General features: G+C 45.6%; 1 protein-coding gene across 1 annotated transcript in view; it reads left to right on the top strand.

Annotated features, from left to right (window-relative positions):
- Positions 1 to 7341: 7341 nt before the first annotated feature.
- Positions 7342 to 15882, top strand: part of PAPSS2 (3'-phosphoadenosine 5'-phosphosulfate synthase 2) — a 29319-nt gene continuing 20778 nt past the window's right edge. Inside the window, exon 1 of the mRNA XM_061446737.1 lies at positions 7342 to 7450. Coding sequence (XP_061302721.1) covers positions 7430 to 7450 — 21 coding nt within the window. The 5' untranslated portion in view covers positions 7342 to 7429. The remainder of the gene's footprint in view (positions 7451 to 15882) is intronic.

Genomic DNA, 15882 nt, shown 5'->3' with positions numbered 1-15882 from the left:
ACGGGTAGGAGCTACTCTCATGCAGTGCTAATTTCTTCATAAAAGGATTAGTATGAACGGTAAGCGTCAAACTGTTGTGACAGGAGCTGACTGCTATCTGCCTGTGCTTGTCCAGCTGTAATGCTATCTGACACCACAAGGGCTGGGTTTCCTTGGCGCTTCTGTTGAATCTTGTTCTATTGTGACTGCTTTGATGACAGTTTTATCTACAAAGATACCAGGTTATCTTATCCCTTTTTCTGTGCTACCTGGTTTTGGAAGAAGATGTTTGTGGTTTTCAGTCTCCCTGCCAAAGCTTCCAGATTACAGCAGTCTATAGGGAAAGTGAAAACGAGCCTTTGCGTATTTCGGGAACCGAGATCATTGTTCCAGTATTGTAAAGGGGAAAAGGTGGGGATACAGGCCAAAGTCTGTGATAGAGACAAGAAATCACATAGGGCAAAGTCAAGGGATCTATAGCAGAAAATTACACACAATAAATAAATATCTTTACTGCAATATGACACATCACAAAATCACGTGAACCTCGCCTTGCTTCCAAAGAGATTTGTAAAGTTGACAGTTCCTAATTCATCATTCAAGGTGATTACAAAGAAAACAGCACACTTTTATGAGTAGAGCAAACTGCAGCAAAGACTTGCCTTGGCTGAGCTCCTCCATGTTTAGGTCTACAAACTGCTCTGACTAGTATGGAAAGTCAAACGGAAAATGCTGGCTATTTCTGTTGCCATTTCCCTGATAAAGGCTGCTTTCCTTATAGAATAGAGATATATTTTACACTTGTCTTGCTGACATTCAACCTAAAGATGAGGCCGTGCCAGCAGACTTCAGGCCAGTAAAATCCACTTAGGTTCTCATTCTGTGCTTGCCCAATGGCTTTTTGCTCCATCCCCTGCACTGTCTTTGCATTGCATCTTCAAAATCTCAGCCTGCATGCCTGCATCCCGAGATGAATGCCAGCTCCTCTGCTGTGAAAGCAGCCATCGCTTGAACATCTCCATGCGAGCTCACTAGGTGAAGCATTCACTTGGACATCTATCCATTCAGGCCATGTTTTGCAGCTTCACATCTGCCCTTGCTGGGTGATGGTGTGGGTTTGTAATGCACTCTGAGTTGCCTGAACCTTGGAGTGAAATCCTTTGCTGTCCTGGCTGCATCATTCATTGCTGCTCTTGTAGCTGTGGTGTACAAGCACAAGGAAAGCATGCAGTCTATGTGCAAAAGGGAGCTGAGGTCTGAGGTTGCTTTGGCCTTTGCAGAGGTGGCAGAGAAATCTCTAAGGCACTGTAAGACAGGAAAAGGAAAAAAGAGAAATATGAATAAGGGAAAAAAGAAATAAGAATGAAAAGGTGAGCGAAAAAAATCAAGGACCCCTAAGTTAAAACTTAGCTTAGAGATCTGGATGTTGAGCTGTGCTTGGAGGGCAGGGCAAATGTTTGTACTCGCTCTAAAAAGGAGAGTGAAAGAAGTGGCTGTGTGATTGTACAGTTTTTATCATTGCCATTTCTCTAATAATTATGAGGTTTTGCTAAATATGAGCTTGCTGCATGGGGATGCCATCCCAATGGCTGGACCTGTTGCACTGGGAACCTTCAGAACTGTCAGTTACAGACCAAAGGGTGTGTAGGAAAGTAAGAGCCCGAAGGTGAGCATTAGTGGTTGTCCCGCCAAGCCATAATGATTAAAATGAAAAAATACCTAGAAATCCCCAATTTGTGTTATTTAAAGTGAGCTCTGAAGCAGTATGAGAAGTTGGTAGGTAGATGGGAGGCAATGCATGTGGCTATCAATGGAAACTCTGTGGAGCACTGAAGGTGGATGTTAAATTGTCCTCGGAGGAGAATACAGTTCTGAAGATAGCAGCTTGTTAAAAGCTCTCTTTTACCTTTGTTCTTGTCACCCTTGTTCTGCTACCTGCTGGTGAGCTACAGAAGGGTGCAAAGATATCTGAGTGCTTAAACTGAAATTATCTCCTGCCTCAGTGATCAGAAGATGCTGATTGTTATGGTATTCTTCTCCTACCTTCATGCTTCTTTATTATTATTTTTTTCATTTTTTAATTCTAGAATGAGAGCAATATTTGCCTGACTTCTGGATTGTGCTTTAAAGACGCAAAGACCCACGTAGTGCAAAGCTTATTCCTGGTTTGGGATAGTTTCTCCCATTGTGAAATCTTGGCAAACTGGTTTTGAACTTACAGTTTCTTGCTGGCTATAGCAGTCCCCAACAGTAGTGGGTGTTGCCAACAGTGGAATTTTCTGTGGCTGATTTGTTGTCACTTCTGGAGCTTTTGTTACTCTCCATTAGAACAGAACAAGGGGAGGAAAAATATTATTTCCAGCTTTCAGTAAAAGGCCCAATTGCTTATGCCAGCAGTTAGTGCCCTACCAGTCTGTATTCTGGTGCTTGCAACATACCCTGCTTTCCTTTTGTAGTTTATTTCTGATTTGATGTTTCATGAGTGAAGTTTTAGGGCTGCAGATCCAGATTTGACTTACGCATAGAATTCAAAACTCTTGTGAAAAGGCACAGGTGAAAGGGGAGGTGGGTAAGCTGGATCTGCTTGTTGGGGTAGTTCAGTATCTTTGCGGGCTGATGCCAAAGATATTATATATGTTAATTTGTGGGATATTTAATTTTCAAAGGTACCAATCAATGCATTTGTTGTTTGAGCAGAACTTGTTAGACTTGCGGAAACTGAATGATGCCCCATTAAAGTGGGGTGACAGCCTTGCCTGGAACTTTGTTGTCTGCATATGAACAAAAGCTGCTGAGCCTGGGTCTGCCTTTCTCGAGTTTCTGCCTGCTCACTTCTCCTGTGGGCTCCCTCCCAAGAGCCATCTTTACGCTGTTTGCCCTCTGCAGGATCTCTTCTCCACTGTTTGCAGATGGTGAGTGAATTTGCAGAAGAAAGCTGTGGTGCCTCCGGGAAACCAGGGAAGTGCAGGCACTTCACTGATCATGTAGGAAAATGCCATCCAAAGCCAGAGAAGCTGGGAAGAAGTGGAAATGAAGATGACAACTTTGTCTCCATCACTTGCAAATCTAAGAAAGGCACTGATGCTGCAGCTTTTACCTGCAGGTTCCCAGATGCCAGGAAAGCAAATAATGCAGAGCATGGGTCTAGGCGTGGAGTAGTTTGAGTGCAGGGGAGATCACTCATCTGGCTAGCATAGCTCTGGCACACAGGAGGACTTGCCTTCCATGGCGCACATTCAGGCTTGGCCACCCTTACTGCTTCTTCCAGCCTTTGCTCCTGCTTTATCAAACATACCCACAGAGCAGGTGGGAGCCATGGGGGGAGTGATGTCACTAGTAACATTGCAGCTGATTTTGGGCTCCTTCTCAGGCTGTGATGTTAATTTGGGCAATTTTTTCCAGATAAATGTCAGCAAGGCTTTGCTTGCTGTCACCTCATTTTTATAAGGGAATTTGTACAAGGATTTGAGAGTATATAGTTGAGCAAAATCAGGAAGATACCTCTCTCTTTCCTTTATGTGGGAGAACACTGCAAGGGACATCCTTCTCTTTCCATGATACTTGCCCAAAGGCGACAGTATTTCTGGGGTTGATACCATCCTATGAGCAAAAATGATGTGACCTGTTTGTTTCCACATCTACCACCGTGCAGGTGGGCAGAGGGCTGTGAGTGACATTTTGTTGGTGGTAAACTTGTTATACTAGGCATGTCAAGGTAGATATGGAGGAAACCAGCAGTCATGCCTGGCTGGTGAGTCTTGGCACTTTGAGTTATGTTGGGATAGAAATTTTGATTAAGAAAGGGCTGCAGTGGATTCCGAAGTGGGAAGATAAATGTAGCAAATGCCTCACAAGGAGCTGCTTAGTAGGCCTGTTTGGCAGAGTTATATATAGATTTTGCTCTCTGTGGGTCCTGCTGGTGTAACAGCAGGTTGCACAACTGGCTCTTAAGAGAGCTCTTTGTCTACAGATTTGTTGCCTCTTTTTGATCAGAGCGTCAGGGCAATACAGACCGTCCAAGGAAGTGCTGAATAATCCCTATTCTGCTTGCACAAGGGCAGATACCCAGAGCATAACTTTCTTTTGTCTCTCCAATTAAAGAGAATGGAAGTTTCCAGTCCTGTAAGCAGAATGAGAATACCTTCAAATAAAACTATTCCCTGTAATGCTTTAGCATATGTAATAGGACCCCAAAGTTGCCAAATCATTCCCAAAACTGCTTTTTACCAAGCAGGGAGGCTGCTCAAGGGCCTTTATTTATCTGACTGGAGAGATTTTTGACCCCCTGCCTGCTTTGCTGTGGTGCTGCTTCTTTCCCCAGCTGGGCTAGGCTGAAGCTCTTACAGCTTGTTAAATAGCCAAGAAGTTCTAAATAAAAATGAATTGAGTGTTTCTAATTTGCATGTCTCTTGAGATAAGCAATTAGATTTTTTCCTTTTTGCTTAATTTCTGATTGTTTCATCAATTGTGTCTTTGAAAAGCACACACAGATTAAAACTTGAGGCAACAGTCATATACATTATTAGAAATTAATGTTACAGAAATTCATACCATTTTCCCATTTTCTGTGTTGTGCTTGGGAAAATAAGGGGGGGGGGGGGAAGCTTTAATGTTTTATACACAAAATGTTTCGTATTTGCTTGAATTCTCAGGCAGGTTATAAGTAGTCAATTCCTAGAAGGGAGATAACTTCAGTGAAGTAAGAAATGAAGAATGATGCAACAAATGGAGATAACGTTGACTTGTTTTCTGTCTCACTGATAGATATCTAGGTGAAACATGGAGGTGTTACACGCTCTCAGTGCTATTTTTGCTGTTAGTAACACAAGTTTGCTGTCTTTCCACTGACCTTTCTATTGCTCATTTTTAATGAGAAAGAACTGGTTTTCCAAAATGTCTTCACTGGAACTAGTTGTGTATAAGGCCAGAATGGTTTATAGTGGTCCATGTTTACAGGAGCTCCTCTTTCTGCCTTTTCTTTTATGCAGACCCCTTCTTGATGCTACTCTTTCTTCATTAAATGTATTTCCCCACTTGCTTTGGTTTTTTGGGCATGTTTTCACCTCCTTTTTTTTTACTAAAGATGCACAACGGAAAGGTAACATGGTAAGGGTGGAAAGATGGGAATTTAAAAATCATCCTACAGAAGGAGAATATTAAATGTTTTTATCCAACTCAACAAAACGCACATAAAAATACTTCTAGAAGTTATGTGCAATTAACTCATCAGAGATAATAACGGTCTCTCCTATGCTGCAGTAGAGCAGAGACACAAATACAGTGAGAGCTAAGGTTAACCTGTAATCACCTGTATTTTCCCTGAGATTGTATATACTTCTTCTGCCAGGTCAACACTGACTGGATCAGTTCTGAAGCTCTCACGTTAACAAATTTACCCAGATCTGTGTGCAAAGAAAAGATGACATGCTGAATCTGGGTGCTCTGATTTGAGCACGGCGCAAAGTCTCTCCTGAGCGGCAGCCTTGGATAATGCTTGGCTGCCACCATGCTTGCGGGAAGGCCGAGCCCCTCCATGTCATTTTGCTGTGCACCGGCAGACTTTGTCATTTAACTTGTCATTTAACGTGTCCTTCTCCTGACGCCCTCCAGGGGACGCGGCGTAGCCTGCGTTGTGGCTACGCAACGGTTGTGGGAGGGTTCCCTGCACCAGGATACTCTTTTCCACTGGGTAGTGTCTTCGGGCTTGTTTGCCTGTTTTTCCAAGCATGCTATATTGGTTTTACAGCAGGAACTATAATCTGCAGCTGGATAATCAAATAACCAATCTAAGGAAAGGCACGGAATGAAAGATGCTAAAAAGTGACTGTGGTATTATTTAGCTCAAATGTAATAGTGTGGGTTTAACTGGAATTATGCTGAGGATTAGTTGATTTGATAGCACTGTAACAGCTGCCTGGCTTGAGGAGTTGGGTGAACAGGTGCTGCTTGCCTCCTTCCAGCCCCATTCCTTCACACTGTACCTGTTCCTCCTTCCCCAAGCTGTGCCCTCTTCTTCCTCCAGCAAGATTTCATTTGATGAACCCCATTTATTCCACTGTATTTCCTTTCACCTCTCTTTTGAGGTTTCCCATGGTTTATTTTAAGAGTCCCTCTCCTAGTTATCTCAGGGAGCTTTGCAAACTCCTGCCATCTTTTTTCCTTTTTCCATCAAGGAGCATCTTTCAGGGCACCAGCATTTTAAACTTCAATGGAATGAAAGATAGAAATGAAACGGGAGTATTTTTATGGTGAAGGAAATGCATGGTTGCTGGTGATCATGTGACGAACAGATGCGAACGGATGCCCACAGCTACCATGCTAAAAGCAGGCTCTGCACATTGGACCTAGAGAGAGTGCTTGCTCTTCTAGGCATGAAGAGAAATGAGTTCTCTCTTTCTAGAAAAGAGGCAGCACTGTTTTCATATCTGTCCTCGTAGCCCTGGGCTGGATTCATAGATATATGGGTAGGGATCAGGAGAAAGTGGTCAGAGGACAAGTGTCATGCTCCATCAGGCCATGGATCCCCAGGTGCAGATTTACACATCCATGGGTAACATTTCTTCCTTTGCCACTAGCTGACAGGCCATGCCAAGGATGTACTGTGATTTCCTTCTACCTTTCCAGGATGTTGCCTGTCCTCTGCTTCAGCAATATCCTAGGACGTGGGCTTTTCCAGTGGTGAAAAATTAGAGGATATGGGGCACTGCTGTAAGGCATGGGCTTCTGTTCCCCTCACCTGCTGAGCTTTATCTAGCAGTAGACTGAATTTCTTTCTAACCTTTCTGGCATTTCGGCCACCCAGTTGGGGGCCAGTATACAGCATTGTTTTTTTAAGGCATTATTATCTTACAGAGGTGATTTTTCAACTTGTTTTTTGTGGAAACCCCTTCCTTCTCTCCCTCTGCTTAAATTCACATGTGGCTTCTGCCTGAGGACATGCATGATCCAGACAAGGATGGGTCCTTTTACCCTAGGTGCCTGCATCTTGGCCAAATGCCCCTATCTCAGTCTTTCCCCCTCCTGTGCCTTGGCAGGGGAGAAGCCAGCTTGCCTGTCACCTCTGTGTCTGTAGGCACCATGCCATAGCTGAGCCCAAACTCGACAGGCAAGCCCCAGATAGTGAATTTCAAGGGACGTTTAGATTAGCATCGTTAAGCCATCGGGCTGGGAGCTTTTGTCATTGCCTGTTACCCCCTCTGTCGGGGGGTGACTCGTCCTTTGAGGGGGCCGAGCCCCGCACTGTCACGATGCTCCCCGGGCCTTGCGCCCATTACTCGGAGCCAGGCCTCCCTCCCCGTCCGAGGGTTGCCGGCCTCCCTTCGCTGCTGACTGGGGCAGAGAAGGAGGTGGCAGGGGCGGGCGTAGGGCGAAAGGGGCCGGCCCAGGGACTCGCTACGTGTCGCGGGAGCCCTTATAGGCCCTGCGCAGCTCGGCCCCGCCGCCCGTCACCATGTCGAGCCGACCGCAGACGGTAGGACGGGGCTGGCGGGCGGGGGGCTGCGGCTGCTGTGGGGCGCTTCCAGCTCCCTGCTAAGACAAACCCTTTCCTCATGCTCCTGATATTGCCGCTTTTCCTGCAGGGCTGCGGGCTCGCGCCGAGGCGGGCGGTGCTGGGCAGAAGTGGACTCCCCAGGGGGATCGACCCCCGCGGGTCCCGTCTGCGGCTGGCGAGCGCCTTCTGCTCGGCGCTGGGGCCGGACCCATCGTCCTCCTCCCGGGGTACCCCGATCCCCTCGCAGGAGGACGTTAAATCCGCCGCGTTACGGTGCAGGGCGCTGAGGGTGAATGCTGTCGCCAGGCGTCTGTCCGCGCTGGTGTAGGTGTGCGAGCGGTGCGTGCCCCGGGCACAGCTCGGCTGCCCGCGGGTGAGCCGCGCACCGCCCCGCCGCACCCGGCAAGCGCGGTAGCGGTGCCCGGCGCAGCCGGTCCTCCCGGGCGAGGCCGAAGGCTGAGTCAGCGAGAAGCTGAGCCACTACCGCGCTCACGGCTTGTCGGGTTTCTGCCCAGGTCCCACCCGGGGGGAGACGCTGGTGAGACAGCCGCCACCAGCACCCAGCGGCTGCCAGCGCTGCAGCAAGAGCCATCGTGTTTCACAGAAAAGCTGCACAGCAAAGACAAATAGTAATATCCGGAGCGTAGTTCAGTTGGAAATGAAAACTGCAAATCGCAGTTACAGCCAGAAACCTTTTTCCTCTTCCTAGCTGCCCTCTCCCACTTCTTGGATTTGGGATGTGAGGTCTGGGTCCTTCTGGCTGCACGTACACTTTCCAGGTTTTAGATCAGAACTGTAAGAAATCTTGATGTAAGTCTTTTGGGCTGCTTTGCTGGTCCATTTATTTATTTACTTTGTCGTAAACTTTTCAGATGGATCCAGTGCAGTTTGAGCACACTGGTAATCTGTCTGGGTAGAAATGCAACCAAAGCCATGCTTAACAAAGCACGCCTGTGTGGCAGGATGTTCTTGGAAACATGAAAACCTGTGGTTTAGGGATTATTTCTGGAAGGGGATGCAAGACGTGAGCTGTGTAGGGGAATTTTATTTATTGCTGTGATAGGAGAGAGGCATTAGTGAACTTCCAGAATAATCCCTCTCCTTTGCCTCTACCCTGGGCTGAAAAAATGACCTTTATAAGCAGGATCGTGGCTGACCTTTGTACTGAGACTGTCAAAACAGATGCTATCTGGTTGACAGTTGTGGGCTTATTTTCATGTGCTTATCTTCTAGGTAGCTGATAGAATGGGAAAAGGTATGACTTCACTAATGACAAGAGGTTTTGATAATTATGATGAAATGGCAGTGATACTCCGTTAATGATCCTCCTGGTCTATGGCCAGGGACATGTGTTGCAGAGAGCATAGGTGAAGTTCTTGCTCCTAACGCAGTCCCAGTGTCTCAGTTTTAGCCATCTCAAGTTGATACCAAAGGACTGGGATAAGGCATTTAACTTTGATAGGGGTCCCTTGATCAGCTCAGTTATTAGCATACACAAACAGACAATTGCATTCGGTCTCAGTGCAATTACACGGTGTGGTTCAGGAGGGTTGAGGCATTGGCAGTGCATCAGAGATTCTGCCTAATGAAGGAGCAGGCAACAACACAATATGCTCCTGCAAGTAGCAGGCTGAATGTTGTAGCTTAAAGGAGTTTTAATATGGTGGTGAATTTTTCATGACACGTTTTGTACCTGCAACAGCCAAGACGGTACCATTAGAAAATGAAGATGGGACACACGGAATAATTTGCCCTCCTGAGAGCCCTGTTAGTACCACAGCTCGTCCTTCTGATGCTCCCTACTTAATCCTCATTTTTCATTCTCCCAGTAACATGAATTGTTATGACTCATAAAAGTCCTTATTACTAATGAAATGTCAGGGCTTACCACTTCTCCATAATGTGGGTGATGTGTTAATTTTTCTCCCACAGAGAAGGTTTTGTGGGGATGGTTGTTTCCAGCATTGTTCTCTGTCCTAGAATATGTCCAAAATAGGTTTCGCTGGTGATGTTTGCTAGCTGTCAGCTTTTCAAAGGTGCAGTAGTGGTAGCTGTTACAAGATGGACTGGTTGTGTTATTTGACTGTGCTCCTCGTTTTGGATATTGAGTAATTGCACATGAATTCAGTCTGAATGTTCTCTGGAGTTTGTGGGTAATTTGAGGATATTTTAACTGCACACCCATTTATTAATAGAAGCTTATGGTAGGGTACAAAGAAGAAAAGTGAATTTTTTTTTACTTCTGCATGTGTTGTCCTTGAAAATGAACAAGGCACCTTAATTCTGCGGAAGACCCAAGACTCGGTGTGCAGGAATCTTTGGCTGGTTAGTATGGAAATGCTCCCTTCATTTCTGCTCATGGTATTGCAAGAAGCCTGAAGTCCTCTAAGTGTTGGGAAGTGTCCTTCAGTTCTCAGACCTCACTAACAGCATTCATTTCTGACCAGTTTCAGGGCTGACTTCTGGGGGACAAGAACAGTCTGTAAGGATGACCTTAAAGATTTAATGTTCCTTACACAAGCCCCCTGTGTGCCCCAGTCGTGAAATCCTGCTCTCAGGAGTAAGTACACGGTAAAGTAATTGCAGTGAGTAGCATGGAGCTGTGGGACTGCCCTTGTTCATTGTGTGGGCTCCTGCACAGCGCCGCATTCAGGGCTGAGCAGTCCTTTTAGCCCTGTCGAAACAGCAGCTTGTTCTCTCTGCGTCTGAGGTGTCACTGGTATTTCCGTAGCTCGTTACTTCTCCCCACTGAGCAGCGTTTTCATACCAAGCAGGAGCGTACAGAAGGAGCAGTGTGCTCCGTGAAAGCGCCTTGCCACGGAGCACAAGCCCATGGGCATGGCCCTGCCCTGGAGGGGCTGGCCCCTCGCCAGTGCCACTGGCTGCGTGGCTTGCATGTCCCTGTGGGTGCGCAGAAAATGCAGCTCAATGCATGTTGGGGTGGAGGTGTTCAGAGCTGGCTGCCAGAGTCCTGCCCCTGGCAGTGGGCAAACATCATCCTCACTGACTGCTTCCAGGGAGCTTCTCTTAGTGGAGAGAAGGGGTGCTTAGGGGAGAAAGAAAGCCCAGTACTGAAGCTGCCTTTTTGGGGGTGTTACAGGTTTGTCATGTGTCTGGCCTTGTGAAAGTATTTCCAGGACTCTGAACCACATGGCATGTGGCATCCCTTGCTTTCACTGGGATGTTGTTTCCATAGCTCAGTGGATCACAAAGTGGTAACTTCTGATAGTTCAGTTTTGCTTGTGTAGGGTTTATGTGCACAGTCACAAATTATGTGGTCTGATTTAAGGATAAATTAAAATGTACAAATAATTTAGATTTTTTTTTTAATTAAAGAGAAAAAAACCCTACAAAACAGATGACTACTCTGAGAAAATAGGAAAAGGCTTAGTTTCTTTGCCTAAAAGCTATTTTCATGTTGAAAAACTGCAGGCACAGGGTGGGCCAAGTGATATCACAGGCTGTGCAGTAACATATGTATAGCATCATAAATTAAATTTCAAAGCAATGTAAAATAAAAAGTTCACTTAAAAAAAAACCTAAACAAACATGCATTCATCTCCTCTCACACTTATTCTTTACTTATGTTTTGAACATAAAGACCAAAACATTTTTAAGGATGTTTATGTTCAAAGTAGTTCTGTGTAGTTCATCACTGTGACACTTGCACAGGCAACTACACCAAGCAGCAGAGCTGTGATTTCAGGGAGTTAGTGTGGCTTGGTCTGGGTTGAATTACTCAGTACAGTGTTTCTGATGTTTTATCCAGTGATTCAAAAGTCTTGCCTTTACAGCTGTGATTTATTTTGTGAAACACAGTACCTAACTCATTGCACTGTGACAGTAAAAGATGATTGGTTTCTAGTTGCTCATTTCATACTTAGCATATTGGTATATTTGATATATTTTCTATCACTTTTTTTGCTTTATATCTCTCTTTTTCGAAGATCACAGAAAGGTCAGCAGATAAACTATCTTGATACACAGTTATTTCAACTTCTGTCGTTTCCTATAGCTCTCTCCCTTCTTCTCCCTGTTTCTTTTGAAGTCCTTTGCTATTAAAAAGTTACCTTTCCAGTCTGTTGCCCCACCTTGCTGTTCCCTTCACTCGCACTGTTTTGCGAGGCTGCCAGTTGCCAGACCCATGTTTATTAAACGTACTCTGTAAGAATCAGGGTGTTCCATTTGGGGAATTTCAGTGAAAAAAAAGCCAGAAAAAGTTACAGGCTCCTAAATATTAATGCCCCTTTATTTCTATGGTTCAGAGAGACTGAGCCCTCCAGAGGATGTGGAACAAAATAATCAATTTGGTGTGGTCCAGCCCCAGAAGCTGCAAGCTGAGGACCTTGGTGGACCTTCCCCAAGTGCAGGGAGGCTTGTTCTGGTGTCCCCTGGTACTGCCATGGCAGCAGGAGAAATAGGGCAAGTTTCCCAGGAAGCTGCATGGTCAGAGCATCTCCTGGGGCTGTACAAGGGTGTGTACATGGAAAAGTGAAAGGGAACTTTGAAGGGCTTTTCTCCTTGTCTTTGTGGGAGACGGGCAGGTAGGTCAGGCCTGATACCTGCTCATGCGCTCGGAGGTTAATCTTCTGCTTTCCCAACAGGACTAGCGGTTCTTCACAGTATTTCTTCCTCTCCCAGGGCCTGGTTTGGAGAAGTGCAGCTGAGCACTGCTGGAGACGGTGGTCGGCATGGTGGGTGCCATCTGGGGTAGTGGCCAGGGCACCTAAACCCAACTGTGATTTTTCCAGCTCTTGAGTCAAAGCGCTTTGAGTCAGCATGTTGTTTCCTGTCCTGCCGCTGGACTCCTGGATAAATACAGACTCCAGCCTCGTCTGGTTTTCAGGTTGTACTGATGAAGTCACAGCCAGTTACAAATCTGTGCCAAAACCCGTAACTCGGGCATAGGTTTCTATCTATGCTGTCTTTGGGCAGCATCAACAGGTGGTTTTAGGCAAGACAGCAAATGATTTTGAAGAGCCAGTGCTACCCAGACATGTGCACTGCAGCTGAAACTTAGATTGAGGCCACAGGGATTTTGTTTTTTCTGGAGAGTTTTCAAGATAAGCAGTGGCATACTTGCATTTGTTTTTTTTTATTGCTCTGATGTTGATCCTGGAGGGTGTATTTGAATAGCCTTTAAAAATGAAAGGACCTTGCCTATCTGAAACCAGGTGTTTTAGATAAACTTGCAGTTTTACATGCCCACAAAAGGCAAGTGGTGTGCAGGGCCTGTATTAATGGTCCTAAAGGTATGCCCTGTCTAGAACTTGTACTTTGATCACAGTGCTTGTACACTTCAGTATCTTTAAAGTCCATTAAGAGAAATGCCATGTAATTCAGGTTGCTGTTTATTAATTTACTATTATTGTGAGCAGGGTGACTAATGGTTATCTCTGATTTAACTCTGAATCAGAGCTGTAGGAAGTGCGAAATAGTTCCTTAATGGTCTGGCAGCTTAATAATTTCCAAGTGAAAATTTACTTGGAGTGTATCATTAACAGAAGGAGAGATGCAACAAAGCTTGGTCAAGGCATTTGGCATGGATGTGCGTCACAAAACGGCACACTGGAAGTTAGGATTTTGCCCGTAAGACAAAATCAGCTTGCTGTGAGCACTGCCTCCTGTCACTCTCAGAGCAGTCCTTTTTCGTTTACTTATAGCTTGGCTCAGTTACAACTATATGTGTCGAAAGCTTTATCTACTGAGTGGGTGCCAAAATGTGTTGGCCTGTTTGGAGATCAGAGCTTGAGAAGGGAGCCAGTTGGCTTTTTTTTTTTTTTTCTCTTTTTGAACGTGGCTTCCCTGTAGATGCAGCTTTTCAGGGTTTGCTGAGATGGGCTTTTCTCATGATTCTTTGGAAAACAAGCATTTGTACCTGCATTTCCAGGACTTTCTAACCTTGAGGTCTTCACAGCCTCTGGCAGAACAGAATGTTTTCTTCAGTATCAAAATGTTTTCAGCTTTCCATTGTAGTGCAAAAAAGTGTGTCAGTGGGAGGTCATTTTTCAGGCCTGCCCAGCCCTTCTGATGGGGAGATCCGTTGTTTGTTGCCAGTGGGTGTGGAAGAGGGAAAACTCCCTCATTTTAGAGGAGGTTTCTGCTGCTGCAGGAGACTCCATTGTGTGCTTGCCTCTGCCCTGGCCCTTGAGCATGGTGCTGAACAAGTCACCTCAGCCACGGCCGGCGCAACTCATTGCATCTGCCCCCACCTTTGCAAAGCCGGTCTGCGACCATGAGGATGGATATGAGGAGCATTGAGCTCTTGGAGGTGCAGCCTGAAGTCTAGGGGAGCTGCTTTTCAAGCATGTCATTTTTATAGGGCTTAAGTATTGTGGGAGCTCAAGTCTTGATCTGCTGTTTGCTTTACTTTGTGCTATTCTGTGCCTGTAAAATTGGAGATGGTGCCACCCTCAGGGCATGATAGTGTCTGTGGATTATCCTTGTGTCTCTGACCTTGAATCCTCAACTGGGCTTGTCTCATGCAGCTTGTTGCATTGGATGGCATGCTTAATCATATGACTGTGAAAGCAACTCTGCCTTCAGCCAAGAGAAAGACCAAGGAGACTGAGTTTGCTTGGCCCTGTCTGCAGTCTTCAGCAGCAGTCAAGAGTGGGGGCCAGGGAAGAGTTTATGGCTGGGACACTACAGTGCATTGTCCGAACTCCTACTGATTTACAACTCAAGATACCAGAGGCCCTGCCTTTCTTCCTGATAGTCCTTGATGAACTTTCCTTCCATGAATTCATGTTTATGATATTTTCCAGCCAAGTGAACTTTTGGCCTGCTCAGCCAAGTTCCCCTGTTTAACCATGTCCTGCATGGTGTTTCTGGCTGAGCTTTCCCACAGTCCTTCCTACTGCTGCTTTTGCACTTTGCAAACCTCAAAAGGATCACTGAGGTGGAGAGAGATCTTGTGTCGCTTGCTAGCAGCCATTGACCATTGCAAAGTCAAATGCATGTGGTTCAGGATACCAGGTTCAAGACTGCATGTCCATCCTGGATGCTTTATGGGGCAGGGAGAGGCACCATGTGGCTGTGACGCTAAGCCCCCACCAGCCTGAGCTAGTGTCCAGCTTTATTCTTTCAGCAGGCTGCCACCGTGTCCTGTGGGGATGTGATGCAAGAGGATTAGTTCTTTTACAGAAATATGTATTTTAAAACCTGATTAAGCTGCTTGAAATGTAGATCCTTTGTGGTTCCCACTAGAGCTTTTCAGCAGATACAGGATTTCTTTCCTGAGAGGGATATGATGAGGATGTTAAAAACAGGTATCTTGTCCCCTTATTGTTGTAGAGACAACATGGGCTCAGGTCAATCTGTGCTAGCTTGGAGGAAATCCTGCTTTCTCACTTAGCAGAAGATGGAGCTGAAGTCCCACATGCTATGGTTAGATGGTTAGATGTTGGCTTCCAAGTTTGAAAGCCTGTTGCAAACTGAGTTAATGGGGACACGAAACGCTTGAATGTGACTCACTGTGTTATGTGTTAAAGCAGTGCTAGTTCAGCTTTTTTGAAGGAAGGTTAACAGTGGTCCTGGTTTGTTGAACTGATTTGTGGAGCAATCAAAGGGAATGGTTTTGATGAAACGGGATATTGCGCTGACGTGTTGGCTCCTAGCGCCCACTGGAGGACCCTCTGAGTAAGCCAGTCCCATGTGGCATCTCTGAATCGCAGGGCTTGTGGTTTTGATTGTATCTTACAACTGAACAAAATTTAGTTCAGCTGACAATCTCTACACTGCACATCAAATTTTAACTTCCGTGGTATTTGGTGTATTAGTCCTGTCTGTCTCTCTGTTCTGTTTTAAGGGATAGGGTGCCTCCCTTGGCATGGTAAGAGGTGGGACATTTACACTGGTTTATTTACCATAGGGACCCACAACACATTAATTAAATTCCTAAATCTCATATTCAGGGAAAAAAAAAATAAAATTACATGTAGATACAATTCCTACCTGATTGGTATTTTTTTATACTGAAGTTAATGTGTAGTCACAGTATGTACCCTTGTCCTCCATCCCTCTTGTCCCTGAATCTGAGGGAGTCATTCTCAGTTTACCATTTCTGTAACCTGATAGTTTGCTCCAAAAGAAGATAAAGAAGCATGGTCTTGTGTACTTGGTAGTTCTTGCTGGTATGGGAATGATGTTGTGCTGCTCTGTTTTGGTACAGCATTTCTCATGCAGATGCCCTTGCACTGTGCATAGCAGCTCAGCTGGCTGTTGGTCACAGCTCTGTGCACCACTGGGCATTGGATTTGCCAGTGGAGGTCATGGAGCTACACCATCTCTGTGTTTTTTAACTGGTCACCTATCTTCTGGTCATGTATTTCCCTTCTTTTTGGTATTCTCTGAGGTTAGATGTTCTTGATCACTTTCTGTGGGTGTTTAATCCCAAAACTTATCTGTAC

This window comes from Pezoporus flaviventris, unplaced genomic scaffold (assembly GCF_033815535.1).
Source record: "Pezoporus flaviventris isolate CSIRO_AGI_PZ_B2104156 unplaced genomic scaffold, CSIRO_AGI_Pfla_v1 ptg000001l, whole genome shotgun sequence".
Lineage (NCBI taxonomy): Eukaryota > Metazoa > Chordata > Aves > Psittaciformes > Psittacidae > Pezoporus > Pezoporus flaviventris.
The sequence above is the reverse complement of the archived record's forward strand: the minus strand, read 5'-3'. Positions and strand labels throughout refer to the sequence as shown.